Raw genomic sequence first — 23,368 nt, forward strand, 5'->3', positions numbered from 1 at the left:
GTAAGCACTTTCCTGAGTGGTCAGGGCTAGAGAGAGCCCTAGAGACTGGGTTCCAGGCCTTCTCGTACAGATGGGGAAGTGGAGCCCAGAAAGGGAAGGGACTGGAACCACCACCGCCCACTGAACTTGTTGTAGGACTGAGGTCATAGACCCCAGCTCACTGGGTGCCCAAACCAGGAAGCTTCTTCAAACAGAAGTCACACACACACACACACACACATATTCAAAAACCAGCGTTCACAGAATAAAGCCCAAGCCCTTGGCCAGGCATTCAAGGCCCCCACGTCTAATTCCTGCCAACGTTCTTAGCTTTATCTCTCACTCCATGCCTGCCCCACCCCCAACCCACATCCACGCTGCGGCCACACTGGGTATCAAGAATGGGCGGGTGACCGACGGGCTCATGACCGAGGCTGGCCCTCCCCGGTATTCCCGCCACCACGTCTGCACGTGTGCTGTTTCCTCAACCCAGAAAGCCCTTTCCCATCTCCCGCATGAAAACCCCACTCCATCCTCCAGAGATGCTCTTAATGGCATCACTTCCATTCCCAGAGAGGAAATCCTGTTCCCCCTCCAGCACCTGGCAACGCTGCTTTCGCCGCTTCTCACACTCTGGCTCGTGTAAAGACTCAGATGATTTACGTACAGCCACGCTCCCCAACCCCTACTCACCTCCACTCAGCTGCGAGATCCTGAGGGCAGGGATCAAGGCTCATTCATCTTTGCAAACCCTCTGAGCACTTGGCGCCTGGCACACAGAAGTGCTCAGTGAGCGTCCATTCAATCAAATGAATGCACAGCTATGTTGCACCTGTCCTTATGGAAGACTTCTACGACCACCAGCCAGGACAACACAGCACTGCTAACCTGCTTTGGATGCTGTCCCATGACATCAGGCGATAATTGACTAGTATGTGTTGGGCTCCCCATTTCCTACCCCACTACCATCCCACCCCAACTTCCGGCCACCGTGTGCACTCCCCAGGGCAGTGATGGTGCCTGATTGATCTTTTGGCTGCCCAGCACAGACCCCAGCACACACATGACAAATGAATAAAGTCCATGAGCAACAGGCGAACCTATTTGGACAACTGAGACATAACCAATTTCCCTTGCTCATTTGAATCCTACGCATACGATTCGCCGCGTAAGCTTTCCTGCTTGTTCAACAAATATTTATCAGGTGCTAAAATCACAACAAGTTCCTGCTGGATACAGGGTTGCTAAATAAATAATCACAAACGTCTATTTATCGTAGTTATGGAGAATGAGCCAGGGTACACAGTACAGGACGCTGTAGTCATTGCTAAGTTCGCCCTGAGTTCATCACTTGCACTGGTGGCCCTGTCTTATCATGCTTCACTGTGGTCACAGTGACCACAGCAGAGATGGCCACCCCTCACCCAGCTCAGATGCAAAAAACAGATGATTTGTCTTCCTCCCCAATGGGAATGAAGCAGAGTCTGGGTTTTTGTGTCTTTGCATTGCTTAATATAACCCCCCCCCCAATTATTATCCCCTGCTTCCCATGGGAACTGTTGACAATGCCAATTTCATACTGATTCCGGATGCAAAGTCTGTTCTGTCTGACCTCATTGATTCCTGGGGGATGTGTTAAGACCTGTGAAATATGTGAAGCTCATAAATCAACTCTGGCTGGGGTTCTGCAAATGTCTGAGCTTGAAGGAAAGTCAGACGGCACTGACAAGTCCCCCTGGCCCTGACCCGCCCACCGTCCCCCGGAGTCTGTGGATGCTGGCTGCCTGGGGCAGGGCTCAGCACTGGCTGTCCCCATCTCCCCTCTGGCCCAGTTCCGACAAGCCGGAGGGGAATGGGAGGTCAGTCCTTGACATCCAGTCTGATGTCTGAGGCCCTCTGGAGGGAAGGAATCCTGTGAATGTCCTCTCCCTGCCAGCCCCCAAGGAGATGGCCCCAAGACCCCTCCCCAGGCATGCTTCTCTGCCTCCAAGACAAACAGGAGCCTCAGGCTCAGGGGTGTGCCCCGAGTGAGTGATGAGAGGTTGAGTTAGGAAATGAGTGAAGGCTCCCCTCTCACTGCTTGGGTTTAACAGTGCTCACACTCTCATCCTTCACTCATTCATTCATTCATTCATTCGACAATCACTTGTTGAGCGCCCACCCTGCCAGATGCTGTGGATAAACAGTGGCTCCTGGTGCGATGCCTGCAGCTGAGGAAACCTTCCAGCCCCCCCCCCCCCCAGTTACTGCATCCACTGCCCCAACCCCCTCCCCCACCCATGTCCTGATGAGGGCACGTAGGCACCTGCCCGCCCTCTGTCACACACCCAGGGGGCTGCTGGGAGCCCGTGAACTTTCTGCCTCCAAGAAGGAGGGCAGCTGGCCTGCTGGGGAAGGTTGTCCGACGGGGGGTCAGCCCGGCCCACCAGCACTGCCCCGGTCACAGCCTGCCAGCCATGTGGTCTGGAGTCCACCTCTGTCTACATGTCCACGTGTCCAGAGAAGCTGGCAGCCAGAGAGCAGAGAACAGATGTACCCATGTCACTCCTTGGCACTTCCAGAGCTGAGAGGGCCCCAGAGAAGGGATCAAAGGCAGCCTCTCTGGAGGCTCGGTCCAACTCTTGACTTGGGCTCCAGTCACGATCTCACGGTTCATGAGTTCGAGCCCAGCATCAGGCTCTGCACTGACAGTGCGGAGGCTGCTTGGGATTCTCTCTCTTCCTCTCTCTGCCCCTCCCCCGTCTCAAAATAAATAAACTTAAAAAAAAAAAAAGGAAGCAGCCTCCCTGGCTCAGTGGAGTCAGGGTGGAGAAGGGGGGAAGTATCAGTGGTCATAATCTAAAAGGCAGCCCCTCTCCTCCCTCCCCTTCAATGCTCCCTCCTCAAACTTCCCCACCTGGGACAAACAGCCCGCTGTCTCACCCTGTGCCTGGGCGGGGATTGGTAAGATGTGAAGCACCCAGAGCTGCTGTTCCTACAGGGAGGGTGGGGGTCCGGGCAGTGACAGCCGGGACTCTTTAGGGAGCACACCTGACCATGAGACACTCAGCATATCCTCTGCTAATAAGCTTCAAAACAACCCCACAAGGGAAGTATTATTACCCCATCTCGTAGATGGGACATGCAAAGGGTTTAACACCCTGAGCTGGACAACGGCACAAGAATGGGATTTGAACCCCAAATATCTGAATCTACAGCCCATGCTCTTGCCCCCCCCATCGGACTATTTCCCACTGCTCTTTGGCCTAACGAACCTCTCCCTCCAGGTCCTTCGAGAAACTAAACATCTCCTTTCTTTCCCCAATAGCAGATATTACAACTTGAGCCTTTCAGAGGATATTTACATGAGGCTGTGGTCAATAACATTAAATGTGATTGCTAAGGTATTGTTTTAATCAGTTTCATTATACTCGTGCACATGCTCTCTATAAAACTAAGGTTTTGCATCCATATGATATTTTTGTTTCTTTATGTCATTTAATCCGTTTCTGATAGCACAAAGAGCTCCCAAATCACTCTGTTTCTTGCCTCATGCTGGGGTAGGGACAGGAGCCACAGATGCCCTTTCGACACCATGCACACAAGCAGATAAGAACATCAACAGAAGCCGCCAGTGTATACAGAACCTATACGAGTGATTCTGTTCTAGAGTTGGCCAGTGGTGTTCAATCCACTTCCATCAAAAGGATATTTGAGGGGCACCTGGGTGGCTCAGTTGGCTAAGCGTCTGACTCTTGATTTTGGCTTGAATCATGATCTCACAGTTCATGGGTGTGAGCCCCACATTAGGCTGTGCGCTGACAGCATGGAGCCTGCTTGGGATTCTCTCTCTCTCCCTCTCTCTTTGACCCAACCCTCCTCCCCCTCTCCCTCTCCCTCTCTCTCAAAATAATAAACTTTTTTTTTTTAAAGGATATTTGAAAAGAAATCTACAACTAGCCTAGAGGCGCCTGGGTGGCTCAGTCGGTTAGGCATCCGACTCTTAATTTCAGCTCAGGTCATGATCTCACAGTTCTTGAGTTTGAGCCCTGAATCAGGCTGTGTGCAGTGTAGAGCCTACTTGGGATTCTGTCTCCCTCTCCTGCTGTTCCTCCCCCACTTGTGCTCTCTCTCTCTCTCTCTCTCAAAATAAATAAACTTTAAGAAAAAAAGAAATCTACATCTAGCCTTGATGACAAAAGATATAATCACCTTCTCCCACTGCAACACATTTGGACACATCACACCTCTATAGCAGCACCATAACACGCACCTCCCACTAATTTAAAACACACACGGCTCGATGGTCTGCTCAGCCCTGGCCCTGACAGGTAACTGCGCCCTCCTGTCCTCCAGCAGGCACTGTCTGGAGACCCGGTCATGCACCCGCCTTGGCCAGAACCATCAAGAGCAAAGCTGAATCATCCGGCTATTGAAAGTTCATGCTTCTTCCATCCTCTTGCAATACTGCTTGCTTTTCACACACAACTGGCTAATTCCAGCATGGAACATAATTGAAAGAAATAGGACCAGACCAAGGAACATAAGGTGAGAGCCAAGACAAATTTGTAGGTCATTGAGAAATTTGCTATGCCGGGCACTGGGGAAGTGCCTACCACACAAAGGCACCGAGGGCTGGGCGTATCCCACTGTGGGTGCCCACCCAGCACTGAGGCCGGTCAGTGGCTGGACCTCGCCGCGGACTAGGGCCGGTTCCCAAAGGCAGTGACAGCTGTAGGTGGGAGGGACTCCCTCACAAATGGAGAAGAGACACAGTCCTGCCAGATGTCATTGAGCACGCGTGCTGGTTGGAACACGACATAGAGAAGGGGGCCACATCACTGAGCAATCTGGACGAGAACAAGTTAACGGAAAATCCAGACTATCTTCCTAAGGACTGGGAAGATTTGGAAAAGCAGAACATCCTCAAATTGGAGGAGCCCTGAGAGATCATCTCATCCAAGGAATTTAAGCCTTTTGTGTGTATCTCATGAACCCATTTTGCGGACTGATGAAGCCCACGGACCCCTGCTCAGAAGAATGCTTTGAATTGCATGCGATGAAATTCACAGGATTGCAAAAGAGACCAATTACATTGAAAGGCTTATCAAAAAATGTTTTAAATGGATGTGTAAGATGGTAATATATATGCTTCCTTATCAGTGCATTGAATAAGATTGGACAGCAGCTCTAATACCCTGTACAATTTTGAAGTAGCAATAAGTGAGAACAAAATTTCAAGATATGCCAAATATTTCAACATGCTTCAGAATAACTGCTACAGCTGTGACGTGATGTATAAATACCGTGTTTCTTTTTTTTTAATGTTTTATTTTTTGAGAGGGGGGCATGAGTGGGGGAGGGGCAGAGAGAGTTGGGGACAGAGGATCCGAATCAGCTCTGTGCTCTATGCTGACAGCAGTGAGCCCGATGCAGGCTTGAACTCACAAACTGTGAGATCATCACCTGAACCAGAGTTGGACGCTCAACTGACTGAGCCACCCAGGCACCCCTATTTAGTTCTTATCAATGTCCTTTACAAATGTCCCTTTACCACATGGTCTTTATAGGCTTTAAAAAAATTTGGGGGGTGGGGGGAAGGGTCGTTTTTAAACAGAAATTCAAACAATATGGGAATTATATTGAAAAAATTAAGTTTTAAGGTTTCTTTAAATGCAGTCCTAGCTAAGAATAGACAGATGGAAGGAAGCCTTTGCAAAAAAAAAAAAAAAAAAAAAAAAAAGTGTGGTTCTGGGACCAGCAGCGTCTCCCAAGGGCTTATGAGGAATCTGGAACCTCAGGCCCCACGGCAGACCGCATTTCCCAGGAAAAGAGCTGTCCTGATACTTCCCAGAGTCCCTTCTCTGCTTAGGTCTCCTCGGAGGCCTCTCATGCCAAAAAGTAGCTAGAATCCAACCCTCAACCCTCTGAAAGTCACGCACTATTAAACCTAGTTCCCAGGGGAAATAACAAATGCTAACAGAATAACAGGATTAGGGATTTGAAGCAGGAGAATTCATAATGGAATGATTAGATCTGAAATCATGAAAACAATCGTAGTAAGTAAGTGTTACTAGCCCTCACCACACGCCAGCCTCCACGCTAGACCATTTATATGCGTATCTCGCTTAATTCTCACCAATATCCTACCGAAGTTGGTACTGTCATCCCCTGTTTACAGATGGAAAAACTGAGGTTCAGAGAGGCTCTGCTGCTCGCTCACTGTCCCAGCCAATGACCGGGAAAGACCCAAAGCGAGAAGGGACAGCCTGAGTCAGGGGAACAAACTTGCTGAAGCCTGCTTCACAAGGACGGCTGAGCAGACCCAACTGTGGAGCCCCTGCCTCAATCCTGGTCCCCCTTCTTCCCGGGCCAGCCTCATGCCAGTGCCCTCAGCAGCTGAAGAACCGAGTGGCCTGTGCTCCCTGCATTTTCCTTCCGGTCTGATCCCTGAGGACTAGGTTTCATGTTACAGCCCTACATAAAAGCCTATATCTAAAAAAGAGGAAGAATGGGGCGCCTGGGTGGCTCAGTCGGTTAAACGTCCGACTTGATTTTGACTCAGGTCACGATCTCACGGTTCGTGAGTTGGAGCCCCGTGTCGGGCTCCATGCTGACAGTATAGGGCCTGCTTGGGATCCTCTCTCTCCCTCTTGCTCTGCCCCTCCCCTGTTCATGCTCTCCCTCTCTCTCTCAAAATAAATAAATAAACATTAAAAAAAAAAAAATAGGAAGAATAGCCTGCAGGAGCCCCTGCATTGGGAGCTAAGTGAAGTTTCTGTGTGCTCTCGTCCTTGTCTTATCTGCTGGTAATAAACATCATGTTGGAATGACTTCTCATTGTTTTGTTTCACAGTTTAAATAACTAGGTTTACTCGCTGGCATCTCGAAGCAGAATCTGACTGAAGTCTCATAAGGGGCCGAACTGGGCAAAGTCCCGAAAAGTCTGCAAGGTGGATATGTACAAAGCTCAGTTTTAGGTCATTTTAAAGGTTTTCAGGAATTAGGCTCTTTAAAGAATTCAGACTCTATGAATCTTCCTATAGGTTATCATCTCAAGACCCTAGAATCTTTCCTGATTAACACGGACCATGTGATACTCCGTGCAGACACGGGACAAGGTATTTTTGTATGTTCTCTGCAAGTTAGACCTTGTTATGCCCATTTTACAGATGAGGAAACTGACACCCAAGTCTCACAGCCAGGAAGCAGCCAAACTAGGGTGGGAATCAAGGCCTATCTGATGTCCAAGTTCCAGCCCTGTCCATTCCAGAATGCACAGCCTTCCCATCTCTGCCTTCTCTTACACATCTCGGAGACCTATCACAGGACACCTAGTGTTTCAGCCACTTCTTTTGCGTCTAATCTCCCTCCCTTGACGGTAAGCCCTGGAGACAGCCCCAGCGCCGTGCCCAGACACCCTGTCCCCTTGGTGCCCAGACCAGAGCCTGGCACCAATAGATGCTCTGTTTACACTGGTTACATTCAACACTGGCTGAATAAAAACTGGCTGGCCTTCAAGAGAAAGCCTCAGGCTAGCACCATCCATCTTCCAGAAGGATCCATATGTGTCCCTACCTGCCTGCTCGTGTGCTTTGATCAATGAGAAATCCCCGGGGCCAGGAGGGAGAATAAAGGCATTGCTCCTAATTTCACAAATGACCAGAAGATCTCCTGCAGTCCCTGGGGTAGCACGGCTCCAGGAAAAGGCTGCTAGCTCAGTCGCAGAACATTTCATGAGCATGGTGAAGTCACTGACGAAGTCCCTAAATTTGCCACTAAGCCAAGTTAACTGGCAAAGCCAGAACCAAGAATGTCCACCCAGAGAGGTGACAAGTCGAGCCCCAGTGGGGACACATAAACAAGTGACCTCCACATTCAGGGACCTTGGTCAAAGGTCTGAGGCAGTGCACTATGATAGGAAGACTGCTGAGTCGGGGTTCAAATCCTGGGTGCTCTGGCTCCACAGCCCAGCTCCCCTCTTCCTAAGGCCTCGGCACCCACGCTGTCAACCCCATCCCAGCCTGCTTCTACGAGGTCGTTTGGCCAGCTCAGAACCCTTGCTAGTGTTTGATTTTACCTTTCGTCTGCGTCTGGGGTGCACCCAGGTAGGTATAACTTCCCCGCAGCAGCACAGGGTCTCCTGGCCGACTAACCATGTCCATGTGGCTCTCCATCGCTAGAGAAGCAGGCCACCGATCTCCCAAGGGTCCAGGATCTGGAGGACACATCCTAACCAGCCATGAGCCCCACCACCCTCGTGGAGGTGGCTCCAGGGCCGAGCACCCCCAAGCCAAGATGCCAGCTTTCTGGATGACACAAAAAACTTTCTTGTCGCATGGGCTGCAATTCATGGGTCACCGTTCAGTCTACAAGTGTCCCAGGTGATCCAAATTCACAGCTAGGGGTTGGGGGACTCAAATCTGCGGCCAAAGTTTGTTCCAGAAGAAGCAGGGTCTAGTCACCTCCAAAGAAGAACCCAAAAGAGAGAAGTCAAGAAGGAAACTCAAGGGCACAGGAGACCTGTACACTGAGCCTGGCCCTGTCCGGCCTGCAGAAACAGGTCACAGTCCAATCTGGGCACAAGGGAGGAACCCGCTTCTTTGAAAATGGGTCCAAAGCTCAGGAAAAGGGAAGCCATGGTGAAACTGTCCACTTGTTCTTTAAGCAGATTGTCGTATAGTTTATGAGGAGCAACCAGGGCATAAAGGGGACAAAAGATCAGAGTGTTGCCTATAAAGCGGTTTGCCAAAAAAATTTAATTTGAACTGGATCAGGTCTCCAGATCTATTAACAATTTACAGAAAAATAGAATGGATGAAGGAACATGTTATAAAAACGTGGTGAGCCAAATGTCAAATGTAAGGAATTCTATAGAACAAACCACCTCTTCAACTAAGCAGCAAGACAAACAAAAAAGATTAAGAGATATTACCCACCAAATGCAATTTGTAGACCTTACTTGGATCTGATTCAAACAAACCACCAGAAAAGAAGACATTTATGCCACGGCCCAGGAAATCTGACCACCTGGATATTTAATGATAAACAGGAATTAAAGTTGATTTTTGTAGGTTTGATAATGGCCTTGTGGCTATTTTTTTTTTTTTTTTAAGAATCTTTGTCTCAAGGGGTGCCTACGTGGCTCAGCCAGTTGAGCATCCAACTCTTGACTTTGGCTCAGGGCAGGATCTCACGGTCATGAGACCGAGCCCCGTGTGGGGCTCTACGCTGAGTGTGGAGCCTGCTTGGGATTCTCTCTCTCTCCCTCTCTTTCTGCCCTTCCCCTCCCCTCCCTCTCTCTCTCACTCTCAAAATAAATAAATAAATGGTAAAAAAGTAAAAATAAAGAATCTTTATCTCTTAGAGATACATTCTAAAGCATTTAAGGATGGAGTTATACAATGCCTGACATTTGCTTTAATTAATCCACTGGGGGAGAATAAACACCAGCAAGGCTGGTCTGTGCTGAGAATTGCAGCAACTGAGTGATAAGTAGGTAAGTGTTCATTATGTTCTCCGTGCTTTTGTCTAGGTTCAGGATTTTATAAGACAAAACTTTTAATTACAGAAAAAAAAAGGCAAGAGAAAGCCCTCATGTTTAATCAGGGCTCCAACATAGACTCTCTGGGAGGCTTTAAACAACCTTAACCTTGCTGAGCCTCATCCAGAGCCTGAATGGTTTCAAATCCTGGCTCATCCCCGTTTGCCTTGACCCGGTTTCCTAACCTGTCTGTGCTCCGGGCCCTTACCAGTATGACAGGAATGATGACAGTCCTACCACGCGGGTGGAGGTGAGGAGTAAACGTGTTAATTCACATGTAAATATTCACAGTGCATGCAGCACAGTGGAAGTGTTTGCTGTTACTACTGATGCTACCGGTGATCACTCTTATTATTTTCATCTCGATAGGGAAGAGAAGACTCTTTTGGAGAGGCTCTCCTCCCTCCTAGGACACCAAAGGTCCAGAAATGTTTCCCAGCTCTTCCTGATCATGCTTCCTCCACAAGCTCAGACCTACATTCTCCTCTTCCAGGAGGTGAGAATTGTGTCCTCACTTCCTCCACTTTTACTGACAATGTCCCCTCTTGGAGCGTCTCCCCTTGGCCCGTTTTCAAGCCCACCTCTCGCATTCTTGTTCCTGGAGGGTACAGTGGGCGGAAGCAGCCTCCCTTCCCCACCCCTTCTCTCGCCCTCTCCCCTGGGACGCCACCTCTTACAATGCCCAGAAGGACCTCTGTAGATCAGGAAACGGTGGGGTGGAGGGAGGGGAAGTTAGAAAGAACTCAGAACTTATGAATGCATAAATGCTGAACTTTTTGGAAATGGATGGGCCCAGTGCCAGTCCTCGCCAGGGCTCCTTGATTCTATTCTTTTTACAAAAGGGCCATTATGAAGGCTCTGCATCTCCCGTGTGACAGGTTGGGAGCCATAAAACTGCATGACGTCACAGGGACCAGGCGATGAATAGGTTTCCCAGCCATGTCCTTATTCTCAAGGGCACTGGGATCCTGGAAAGAGGTCTGTGGGAGGGAGGGGGCCACTTCAGGGGCCCAGACGTCAGGCAGAGCATCCTACATCCCAGCCACCCGAGGCCGCCTCCTGAAATCCTGGAGCACCTTGGTGGGTTACTGTGCCCCCGTCCTCACTACAAGTCAAAGCCAGGCACTTGGCGCATCGGGCCCCACAGGACATCCTGGAAGAGGAGCACCGCCCCCCAACCTCTCCTTCTGCACATTTCCTTTTGGAACCATTTCTTTTCTACCAGACAAGAGAGTTCGTGCGGCCAAGTTAGGAAAGCGTATGCTGGCAGTCAGGCCAGCGGACTCCCAGCCTACCTGTGTCATTACTAACTTGTTGGAGTGTCTGTTCCCTTTCCTATAAGACGAGGAGGCTGCAGGTAATTGTTGAAGTCCTTTCCAGTTACAACGGTTCTGCTTGTTTTAAGGAAGTGCGTGCCACTCCCTCCACCAAATCGTGCCCGTGGCTTGACTGGGACCCATACTCTTTGCCTTTGCCCACTCATCTATATTCAGAGTGACCATCAACCAGCTCTCCCCTCCCTCTCCCCCATCTCTCTCTTTCCTTCCCTCCCTCTCTCTTTCTCTGACACACACACACACACACACACACACACACACGTCCCTTGAGACCAGTAAGAATGGAGAAGTCTGGGTCCAGGTGTATCCAATTTCCCCTTGCAGCTCTGAAGACACTCATTTGCATACTATTTCCATGCATCCAGATGGACATGGATGCTCATTTCCATGAACGTATAGAAGACGTTACAAATAACCAGCACAACTTCTCTGACAGCTCAATACTTCCGAGCCCTGAAATGGGACCAACAAAAGTCTCACTAGGTACACCAGTGGTCTCCTGAGGCTTTGGGGTATAGGAAGAAAGTACTAGAATTTCAATGCACACTTATTTTTATCACATCCTCTAAAATGTTCTGTTTCAATGTATGCTTTATACTCTTCAAACCATATTAGTATACTAGGATATGTAATACGCATATCATGGGGCTCCAGGCTCAAAAAGATCTTATATATGGGGTCCATGATCAGAAAAGGCTGGAGCCATCATCCCTCTAGACCATCCACCAAAGCTGGAAGCAGTTACAAAGCAGTTACAAAGGTTTTGGTCCAACCATCAAAGCTACCATCCAGGTAACCCTCCACCAAGACCACACTGGCCACAGACACCAAAGAGGGCATGGGTCCAACCACCTGCCAACCCCCTTGGGGCCTCCTGGCATGTGGTGTTGCCTTCCCCGCAGAGGTCTACTCTTGCTGTGAGTTCCCATAACTGAGGCTCATTTTAGCCAAGAGAACATGGGCGCCCACCCAAGGAACCCACTCTCTTTCCAGAACAGTTGGCCATGGCCTTCGAGACTTCTTTTATTTCAAGAGCATACATTCCATTCAAGGGTGAGGGGTGTTTGAAGGGAAAGTGATGGTCTTTCTAGATCTTCTCTCTGGGATTCACTGAATTAGACCAGATGCATTTACTATTGGACAGAGAAAACATAAGCTTGGTCTTTAGACAGATGATAGACGAAAATAAAGAAAAAACAAATTGGCTTTCTGGAGAACAGTCATGTGACTAGGGTTGGGAGGGTTCCCAGAGACACAGGCCGCTAAGAGTGAAGGAACTTTGTAGAAGGTAAGTCATTGTTTGATGGGTTAGGACTTCATCGTTGCCGGATTAGGACTTCACCGGAGCACAGGGCACAGGGAGCCTGAGATGCTGGGATACTCACCCACACACTGGTTGCTTTCATCCATCTGGTATCCAAAGCGGCATATGAGAGGCCTCGAAATCGTGGGGTAGTTTGGAGCTGATAGCGGTGGGGCCGCTGCTGGGTACGGACCTGAGTAGGGGTTCGAGTAGGGGTTCGAGTAGGGCCCTCGGTACACTGGGTTTGTTCGGGGGATGCATAAATACCCGCCATTTTGGTTAACACACATCATGTCTCCTCGGCAGGCCTCAGGGATGGTCCGGCATTCATCAATGTCTGGAAGGGCCACAGAAGAGGATGAGAATTAGTGGCTCCCTGGCCACACCGTGCATGGTGCATATTGAAGCAAAGGACCCCAAAGCACTCTTTACCCCAGCACCTGCTCCCAAACAGGGAGGGCAGACCGTGGCTCATCACCGCAGGCATTCCCAAATGTTGGCTAAATTGAATCAAGTTGGCCAGTGTCACCCAGAGACCACATCACAAGCTGGACCACATCCACAAAACCCAAGCAAACACTATCAGTTAACATAAATAGAAGGTGACAGTAGCAATGAATATATAACCACTAAAATAAAGAGTGTTTTATCTGTGAGTGTACCATCTAAAACCATCTCTGGTGCTCCCATGTGCCCATAGGATGCTCGGGAAACACCGCGATGGACCTAATCATTGTTCCCACTTCAACTCCAAGTGACAGCTGGGCAGGGGAGAGAGTCCCTTGCATCAAGGAAGACAAGGCTTGGCTGAGAGCTAGTCACTTGTTAAGAAAGTGGAGGCTTACTTGGAAGTCAGCTCACACCGGGCCACCAGACGGGCCCGTTTCCAGCCCAGGCTGGTGTTCCGCCCGGGGCAGGAGGTAGGTTCCCTAGAAAATCAGCCACGCTAGGCTGGCACGGGGGACGCCTGGCCTCTGGCTCCAGCACGGGCAGCCCACTGCCTGAACCCGCACACTGGGCCCTCTCACCATCCTTGAGGTCGTTCCATGGGGGAACAGAGGCTGGGGGAAAGACGCCTGGGTCCCAACGGCTCACCCCAGCCGGCTCATCCGAGAAATGCACCCCAACTCTCACCTCAGGAAAGGGTAATGTGGAGGCTCAGCTGCCCCATTCTCTAGCTGTAGGCCTGAGACCCTCCGTAAGTCTGAAGGGACAGAAAAAAATGGCCGCTGCCCCCTCTCACCCCTTGGCCCATCCTTGTCCCCCAGCACCTGGACTCAAAGTGCAAGCCTAGATTTTCCAGGGTCCTCACCACTTGTCATTTTTTGGAACCATCTCTCGCCCCTCCGGTTCTCAGCTGATGTGAGCTCAGGGAAGACAAATGATCTGGCTTCAATCAAATGTAATTAAAAAGCTAAATTCATCCCGGAGGTGGGGACAGGTGGGGCTGCCTTATTATCTTTTGACATATGCTATGCTCCACCCACAACAAACTATGCTATACTCAACGTCCTTTCCACCCCTGGTCTTTGCTTCTGCCGTTCCTTCGCCTGGAATGCGGTTTCTCGGGATCCTATTCGTCCGTCAGTGCCCAATTCAAGTGCGGCCTCCGTGAAGGCTTTCTTTACTGACCCCGGACATAAGACCTCACTCCCTCCCCTACTTTTGCAGGGCCCATTGCTGTCACCTTAACTTTGCAATGGCTTTATTCCACCACGTACAGAGTTCACTCCCGTCTGGGTCTGCCTCTCCCACGAGATGATGTGCTAGGAGGATAGCCCCCGAATGTCAATCCTAATCCTCGGAACCTGTGACTGTATCAGGTTACCTGGCAAAGGCGAATGAGGCAGCAGGTGGAATTAAAGCTGCTAACCAGCCGGGCTGACCTTCAGACGGAGGCATTACGTGGGTGAGCGCAGTGTAATCGCCTAAGTCCTTAAAAGCGGAAGAAGAGGAGGCAAGAAGGGTTGATGATGTGGAGATGTGACGATGGGAAAAGAAGAGATCCCAGAGCCCGTGAGGGACTTAACTCACGGTGGTGACTCTGAAGATGGGCGAGGGGACCATGAGGCTGGGACTGAGGAGGCCTCTTGAAACCGGGAAAGGTCCTCTGCTGACGGCCAGCGAGGACACAGGGGCTTCAGTCCCACAACCACCAGAAGCTTAATTCTGTGGGGCTGTAAACTGGTGCGGCCACTACACAAAACAGCATGGAAGCTCCTCAGAAAATTAAAAACAGGGGCACCTGTGTGGCTCGGTCGGTTAAGCGCCCGACTTCAGCTCAGGTCATGAACGCGCACAGTTCGTGGGTTCGAGCTCCACGTGGGGCTCTGTGCTGACAAGTCAGAGCTTGGAGCCGGCTTTTGATTCTGTCTCTCCCTGTCTCCCTGCCCCTCCCCCACTTGCAATCTGCCTGTCTCTCAAAACTAAATAAACATTTACAAAAATATTTTAAAAAATTAAAACATAGGGGAGCCTGGGTGGCTTGGTCGGTTGGGCATCTGACTCTTGATTTCGGCTCAGGTCATGCTCTCACAGTTCATGGGGTTGAGCCCCATGTCAAAGGATTCTGCTTGGGATCTTCTCTCTCTCCCTCTCTCTCTCTCTCTCTCTGCCCCTCTCCCCCACTTGTGCGTGCTCTCTCTCTCTCTCTCTCTCAAAATAAATAAATAAACATTAAAAAAATTAGCAACAGAACTACCATATGACCCAGCAATCCCAATTCTGGGTATTTATCCAAAGGAAATGAAAAGAGAATCTCAAAGAGATGTCTGCACTCCTGTGCTCACCGCAGCGCTATTCACAACAGCCAAGGCCTGGAAACGAGCTAAGTGTCTGTCAGCAATGAATGGACAAAGGTGGGTTTATAACCAGATACATAGCTTCACACACACACACACACACACACACACACACACACACACACACATTTATACACACACTCAATGGAATATTATTCAGCCATGAGAAAGAAGGAGATCGTGCCATTTCCGGCAACATGGACGGCCCTGGAGAGCGCTATGCTAAGTGAGATCAAGGCAGACAGAGAAAGACAAACACTGCATGATCTCACTTACATGTGGCATCAAACAGAGCTAAACCATAAAAGTAGTGGGTAGAATGGGGGCTGACGAGGGCTGGGGGCTGGAGAAGGCCGGGAAAGGGACAAACCTGCAGGTAGAAGCTGGGTAAGTGCCCCCGTACAGTCACGTGCCACACTGGGAGGACAGTGGACAATACTGAACTGCACGCCTGAAAACTGCTGAGAGAGCAGGTCTTAAATGTTCTCATCACAAGAAAAAACGTCATTACGTGCTGTGACGGAGGCGTTAGCAAATGCTGTGGTGGTAATCATATTGTGATACAGAAGCATATCAAATCAAGTCGTGCACCTTAAACTCATACAACGTTAGGTGTCAACCATATCTCAATTTAAAAAAAAAAGGGCTGGGGCGCCTGGGTGGCGCAGTCGGTTGGGCGTCCGACTTCAGCCAGGTCACGATCTCGCAGTCCGTGAGTTCGAGCCCCGCATCGGGCTCTGGGCTGATGGCTCAGAGCCTGGAGCCTGTTTCCGATTCTGTGTCTCCCTCTCTCTCTGCCCCTCCCCCCGTTCATGCTCTGTCTCTCTCTGTCCCAAAAATAAATAAACGTTGAAAAAAAAAAAAATAAAAAAATAAAAAAAAAAAAGGAACTGGGGCGCCTAGGTGGCTCAGTCACTTAAGCATCCGACTTCAGCTCAGGTCATGATATTGCGGTTCATGGGTTCGAGCCCCACATCGGGCTCTGTGCTGACAGCTCAGAGCCTGGAGCTGCTTCGGATTCTGTGTCTCCCTCTCTCTGCCCCTCCCCCACTCATGCTCTCTCTCTCTCTCTCTCTCTCTCTCTCTCTCTCTCTCTCAGAGATAAATAAACATTAAAAAAATCAAAAAGAAGAAAGAAACTGAATTCTGCCAACAACACACATGAGCAAAGGCAAGGATTCTCCCCTAGAGCTTCCAGAAAGGGGAAAAGCTTTCCTGGCCCCTCGATGTTGGCAGGATCTACCAAGTGCTACCCCTGTAGCACTTCTGACCTACAAATAATATAGATGACGATCTACAGATGAGCTGTAAGATCACTTTCTGTCGTTCAAGCCACTCTATTGGTAGCAATCTGTTACGGCAGCCACAGCGGACGAATACAGATGGAGAGCCCCTCAGGGACGTGGCCCAGTTCTTGCTCATCTTCGCCCCCCACAGGCCTCAGCCCCGGGCTGGGCACACAGAAAAGCATGGATAAAAGGGCATTATTGACTTCAAGCATTCTGTGGCCCTGTTTTCTTCCATAATCCAAGCCAATACAGATTTGATAACATCGAGCAACAGGTGGGTAGGAAACAACCCGGCAATCAGTCTGTCCCTGAACGCCCCACCCGGCACGGGATCCTCAGTGGCCTCATACCTAAACACTGTCCTGACGAGCGGTCCAGATCGAAACCGTTAGTGCATTGTTGCTGCAGGAAAGGAGAGAGGAGAGAGAGGTAAGGCCAATTTCTTGGCTGTTTTGTTTTTTTTTTTAACTATAAAAGTATTACAAGGACATCACAGAAAGTTCAGGAAATGAAGTAAAGAAAAAAAAGCATCCATAATACCAACACCTGTATTATAATACCTATTTGCCCGCTCTTCTTTGGAGTATTTTCTTATAATCATTTTACACTTAGCATTCCCCTTTAACGGCCACCCCCCCCCCAACACACACACGCCATTGCCTCAAAACTCCCAATTTTAGCAGATCTGGGACCATTTCCTGCCCTAGTTATGAAGAGCAGTGATAATCACACCTAATCTGCCTGACGATGAGCCACATTCCGTGTTTGCATCTTTCTGGGAATGGATAGGACTGCTTTTAAGGGCAATCACTCTCTTCCTCTGGGTGCCATCCGACCTCCTCTCCTCCAGGCCCGCTGTGGGTGCCCTGCCCCCTGTGAGATGCCCTAACCTAATCCTCTAACCTAAAACCTACACAGTGAGGCAGTCAGTTTTCTACGAAAACTAGAACTGGGGAAATCTCTCCACTTCAATCTCAGCAAGACAATTACACAAAGATGCTTCTAGAAATAGATCTCAACAGTCCCCACAGGGTGCGGTTTTCACGGGCAACTTGAGTTACAACTTTATGAACTTCGGAAAGTGTCACGGGGGCCGACAGTAGGCCTCTGGGGAAGACCCTGGAGACAGACATTTTATAGGAATACAGGGAAAAGGAATGTTTCCGACTACAGGAACCCCGTCCCTGGCCGTCCCTGAGCTTTCAGGGGTTTGGCTTCTCTGAGCTCTGGGCTGGTTTGTGGGGATGATGGATTTGGCCGGCATTCATGGGAGTGGGCTCAGGAGTGTTAGGTCCCTGGGGCGAAAGACAAGGAGCAAATGAGCCAGGAGGCTGTGCCGTCCAGCTTGGGAAACCAGGGGACCCAAGTCCAGCCCTGGATCATCAACTGAGCACCAGTGGGGGGTTCGATTCCGCCAGCCCGCCTGGCTTCAACTTCCTACTCCAGCCGCTACTCACCATACAACTTTTGATGCCTCCACATCCTCACCTGTAAACTGGGGGCAACAGTACTCACTTCGGGGCGGTTGTAACGACCGGAGGTGTTGATGTATATGCCAGGTGCCCAAAGCCCAGTAAACACAGTACTGGGACCATCACCCTCCCCGGGCCTGAATGTCACCACCTGTCACCATGAGGCTGGGTCAGAGGACTCCAAGGTCCTCCCAAGATCTAAGTCTCTGTGACTCTTCCTAAGATCCTTTCCATCCCCAATTGCCTGAATCCATTTCGAAATTCTTAACACGAAGGGAAAGAACATTCCCCCACCTGCCTGTGGGCCCTCAGCCCTGCTCAGTGAGGCCTTGAGCCAGAGACAAAGAGGCTGCTCTGGGTTTTCAGGAAGGATGTGCCCACATTCTCAAAGGCTGACACAAATGTGGCTTAATAAAGTCTGGGTGCTACAGGCCTCCGGGGCCTGACTCCGCCACCCTCCACACTCCCGCCAGGGGGGTCCGCCCAGAGGTGGGTCCTCTGCCCACCTCCTCCAGCCAGAAATGGGTCTGTGGAGACACAGAGACTCACGTGGGCACCACCGCCCTCAAGGACTACAGCACCTTTGACTTTTTAACATTTACCATAAATCGAGACCCAAGGGACACAAGTAAGGCAGCAGATCCGATCAGAAGTCCTGGATTGGGAATCAGGACACTGAGGTCCCAGCCCTGCCATCTATAAAGTACGACCTGGGGCAAGCGTCAACTTCTCTGAGCCCGGCTTTGATCTCTGTACGACCCAGAGCTCGGCCTGGGTGAACTGCAAAGCCCCTCCCAGCCCCACCATCCTAGGATTCTGAAATGCGTGGCTGGACACCCTCACCCTGATTCTCAGCACGCTTCTAGATAACACACAAAATAAAAATCATACCTGTGCATTCCCGGGACTCGGAAGACAGAGAGCCAGAATGGTAACGGTGAGTATCCTGCAGAGCAAAAAGCCGGTATGTCAATGCCCAAGAAACTTCCAGAATCAAGGTCTGGGGATAAACACGGGTCTCATGTTGCCCGTGCGTTTGCAATGGTGACTCCAGTGGGTGCTTATATATGGTGCTCCAGAGGTCAAAGTGGACTCCAGATGCCCCCAAGCGCCCCAGACAGAACCATCCTTCTTCTACTGGCTTCATATGTTGGGATAATGTGTTAGATAACTTTTTTTTTTTTTTTTTTTTTTTTTTTTTTTTAGTAAAAGGTTTTGCTGCTTCAAAGACAAAACTCTAAAACCCACCGCTGTGGCACACACTAAGTCCTGACCAGCGGCCTGGTCTTCACTTCTGACACAAGGAGATCTGCCTGAGTTTTGAACGTCTTTATTCCGAAATGGTTACAGAGAGAACAAGCCTCAAAGGATGCAAGGAAACTGCAAATGTGAAGCACCTGAGTTTCTATGGAAGAGAGGGGTCTCGCGAAAGTCGCCTAATCCCAGGGCATGTGTCCCACAGGCCCTGATGGCGAAGGTGGGGCTGGGGCACCTGGGCAGCTGGGAGAAGAATGAACACAGAGGCAACGCTTGGGAGGAGGAGTCTGGAAGCCCCGGGTCAGGCTGGCTCTCCATTCACAAGCCAGCAAACCTCTCTGAGCTTGCGAGTTCTACCCTTCACCACCCACAAGCTTCTATCCAATAAAATCATGGTCACCAATATGCTTTCAAAACACAAAATAGTGAGGCGCCCGGGGGGCTCAGTCAGTGAAGCGTCCGACTTCGGCTCAGGTCATGATCTCACGGTTTGTGAGTTCGAGCCCCGCATCGGGCTCTCTGCTGTCAGCGCAGAGCCTGCTTAGGATTCTCTGTCTCGCTCTCTCTCTGCCCCTCCCCCCCTCAAAAACCAACAAACATTTAAAACATATACAAAATAGATACCACCTCACATCCATGAGGACAGCTGTAATCGAAAGAGCAGAAAACATGTGTTAGCAAGGACGTGAAGAAATCGGGCCCCTTGGGCACTGTTGGTGGGGAGATGATGCAATCTGTAGCCGCGGGAGCAGTGCCCCGGAATATTAGAAATGGATTCACCATACGATCCAGCAATCCCACCCCTGGGGAAACACCCAAAAGAAGTGAAAGTGGGGACCTGAAGAGATATATGTACACTCATGTTCATAGCAGGTAACTCACGACAGCCAAAAGAGGAAAACAACCCACGAGTCCGTCGACAGATGAATGAATAAACAACATGCACACCGAGATATTATCCAGCCTTTAAAAGGAAGGAAATTCTCACACCTGCTGCCACATGGATAAACCTTGAGGACGGTATACTAAGTGAAATAAGCCAGTCACAAAAGGATAAATTCGGTATGATTCCATTTTGACGTAGAACAGTCAAAATCCTAGAGACAGGGGCGCCTGGGTGGCTCAGTCGGCTAAGCATCTGACTTCAGTTCAGGTCACGATCTCACGGTTTGTGAGTTCTAGCCCCCCATCGGGCTCTGTGCTGTCAGCTCGGAGCCTGGAGCCTGCTTCAGATTCTGTATGTCTCTCTCTCTCTCCCTCTCTTAAAAATAATAAATAAACATTAAAAAAACTTAAAAATCATATAAACAAGGAGCAGAATGGCGGGTGCCAGGGGCTGAGGAGAAGAAGGAACGGGGAGGTAGCGTTTCTTGAGGACAGAGTTTCAGTGTTGCAAGATGAAAAGGGTTCTAGAGATTGACTGCACAGCGTGAAATGTACTTAACGCTACTGAATGTATGCTTAAAAATGGTTACAATGGCTTTTAAAAAAATCTGTGTATGTGAAGAGCTTTATTTATTGCTATTAGTGCTATTAGCGTTTAGTTCAATAGTGATTTCTCTGGGCAACCACCACTTGCCAACATAGACCCTAGACGGAAGAGCTCCCAAAACTATGACTCAGTCGCTGCCGTGGGGAGCTGGTCGTAGAACCACTTGATAACGTCTCTACGCTTTGTATAGAGGGACACTGGGAGAAACACCCAGCGAGCACCATGACAGCCAGGCTCGCAGCAGAGACAAGAAGGTCAAAGAAGGCTTCCTGGAGGAGGTGATCTTGAAGACCTGCTCCTATCCATATACACCTCCTCTTTAAAATCGCTCCCTTCATGAAAAGAATGTTCGATACATTACAAAGCTCACTCAATCCATGACACAAGGCCCATCTCGATCAGCAACACTGGGTACTTGGAGGGCCCCAGGATCGAGGTGACATCCAGAGGGAACAGAACCCTGATGTGGTGCTGGAAGACGCAGGCCCGCTTCCTTCCTCTGGTCCCTGATCCAAAGAAGAAAGACCCTGAGAGTCCACATGCTTTCATTTCGTGTAAGTGCCTGTGTGAGCCAGGTTCTAGAACGCCGGAGACAGCTCTGACCTTATAAAGTGCAGAGCCAAACCCGAGGGTTTTTTGATATTTGCGACGGCCAGATTTATATCTGGAAGGAATGAAAGAACAATAACAAATTTATTTTCCAAGCTGTATATTATGAATTTCAATGTTTTCCTGTTTCTTCACATGAAGTTTCCTTTCGCTTGGTTATAAAACCCTGTCTCGTTTATGTTGGAGACAGCACAGCCTGACTGAATGCAGTGGGCTCCAAGAGTGAGTGGAAAAGCCATGCTAACCCCATTTCTCCCCCTACTCCCGCCTGCCTGTTCCCTTTGGCCGGAGGGCAGCTCTGGGACAGGGCTCCTCTGAGAGGTCCAGCCTGCAGCCCAGCCTCCTGGGAGAGCCACAGCCAGGTCCTGAGGGCCAAGTCAGTTCCAGGCTGATCGAGAGGGTTTTCCGAAAATGAAAGAACCCGCGCCCTTCTGCTCCCACGGTCTCTCAAATAGTTACACCTTGTCACGAAGAACTCCAGAACCCTCGAAAAACTACAGGAGTTCTAGGGGAGCCTCTGAGGTTCCCAACTGGTCCCCGGAACTTTCAACATCAGGTGGGTCCACCCATTTTGTGCACCAGCCTAAACTGCAAGGAAAGCCAGAGAGACCAACGGTATCTCAGGGCTGTCTGTCACAGAAGTGCTGGTGGCCAGGTCAGGCATCACACACACACACACACACACACACACACATACACACACACACACAGAGTTCATGTGTCTAAAGCAAGCCACATTTTCAAGAGTTCCATAGATAAAAGACTGTGCAGATATAATCTAAAGTTCTTCAAGGTTGAAGGCTTACTTGACTGGAATTGCAATTTCCTTCAAGAACAGCAAAACATTTGCTTACATGTATTTCTGTCTGTAGTCCCCGCTTCTCATTGGCTTGAAACTTCTGGGTCGCATGCCCTTTGTGAATCCCACACAGACATAGAGCAAACCCAAGGTGGGGATGTCCAGCTAGCCCAGCCGCTTGTCCAACAGCCAATGCAACAAAGTAATTGCTAGTAATTGCTAGCGAACTAGCAATTGGCCCCCCAACTTCAGAAACAGATATATATCCTAAAACGGCTGCCCGTTGGGAAAAGAAAGGAGAGTCGGGCTCCGAGGGTTCTGCAGCTCTCTCCGGGACGCGGACTTCTGAAACCGTGTTATAAAATACCCACTCCCAAAAGAAGGCTTCAAGATGGAAATTACAAAGGCGCAGCTTTTTATAATTAACAATATCATTGCATCACTAGCTAATGCCTTTTCCAACATCCTGACACAGCCTGAATCCCAGCCATAGCCATTTTCCACCCCTCGGGTTTTTCAGTAAGCTTTCCAGACCCTGGAAGAAAAAGTCCTGAGCGGGGAGGGGGGGACCTACCTTTTTAATCCTGGCATGTCCAAGATGCGGGAGCGGGAGCGGCAAAGGGGAAACGAGAAAGCTGGCAGCGCGGGACCTCGGAGCCGGCCCTGAACTTCAGCTCCCTCTGGGCCCGAGCGAGCGAGCGTGGGGCTGGCCGGTGTGTTTATTCCAGGGGGACGAGCCAGTCGTGGGGAGGACGAGGGGAGAGCCTGGGTGCTCCGAGCCACTGGAGAGCCCACAGAGAAAGCACCTGGTTTTGCTTAGCCCTTTTCAGTAATTCAGCATTAAACCAATTGGAGGAGGAATTTTAAAAATGAACACTTCATTTTCTAAGTATGTTAAACAATGCAAATGGGGCCTCAGTCTGGACACAGCTGGTTCAGATTACAGCGCTCACCAACTGGCTAGACTCCTCACAACAATCTTGGGGCGTCTGCCAGGACCCAGCGCTGGGAGGAGAGCCCTGTCCCGCGCCCCGCCGGAGCAGCCGCACTCGGGCTCCCCGCATCTCTACCGGAGGCGATTGGCGGGCAAGTGCGGGGGGGGGGGCGGGGGGGGGCTGGGAGGGCCTGTTGACCCTTTACTTCCCACCCCGCGAGGACGTCCCTGCCCGGCTGGGGCCGGTCAGGCCGAGGCGGTGGCGGGTGGCGGGGGGGGGGGGGGGGGGGGGGAAGGGGGGGTGCTGGGGGCGGTGGCCTGGGGACGCCCCTCCTCCGGGAGACGGATGCCTTGAACTCACGACAAGCACAGCGACGGGGACCAGAATCTTATCAAGTATTGGGAAGCCAGACCCAGGGAAGCGGAGGCCTGGGGGCAGCGACAGGAGACTCACGGTTTTCCAGAAGAAGGGGTGGAGAGCACGAAGGGGTGGGGAAGAAGAGGAGGATGGGATCTGGCCGATGCTAATGGGAGACAAGGAGCTTGTGCAACGCAAACCTTCGCGAGGACGCT

The 23,368-nt window shown here is 50.3% G+C and overlaps 1 protein-coding gene across 7 annotated transcripts in view; it reads right to left on the bottom strand.

The window, feature by feature from the left end:
• FBLN5 (fibulin 5) overlaps positions 1–23,368 on the bottom strand; it is an 81,734-nt gene extending 58,366 nt beyond the window's left edge. Inside the window, exons 1-5 of one of the 7 annotated variants that reach the window (XM_045448253.1) lie at positions 23,250–23,368; positions 22,436–22,643; positions 18,596–18,650; positions 16,583–16,634; positions 12,225–12,479 (exon numbers count right to left, since the gene is read on the bottom strand). In XM_045448253.1, coding sequence (XP_045304209.1) covers positions 12,225–12,479; positions 16,583–16,634; positions 18,596–18,650; positions 22,436–22,452 — 379 coding nt within the window. In that variant the 5' untranslated portion in view covers positions 22,453–22,643; positions 23,250–23,368. Of the gene's footprint in view, positions 1–12,224; positions 12,480–16,582; positions 16,635–18,595; positions 18,651–19,588; positions 19,608–21,916; positions 22,259–22,435; positions 22,942–23,156 lie in introns of those variants that run through there. The other 6 variants (XM_045448257.1, XM_045448258.1, XM_045448254.1 and 3 more) reach the window with 6 other exon arrangements.

Source organism: Leopardus geoffroyi, chromosome B3, assembly GCF_018350155.1.
Source record: "Leopardus geoffroyi isolate Oge1 chromosome B3, O.geoffroyi_Oge1_pat1.0, whole genome shotgun sequence".
Taxonomy (NCBI): domain Eukaryota; kingdom Metazoa; phylum Chordata; class Mammalia; order Carnivora; family Felidae; genus Leopardus; species Leopardus geoffroyi.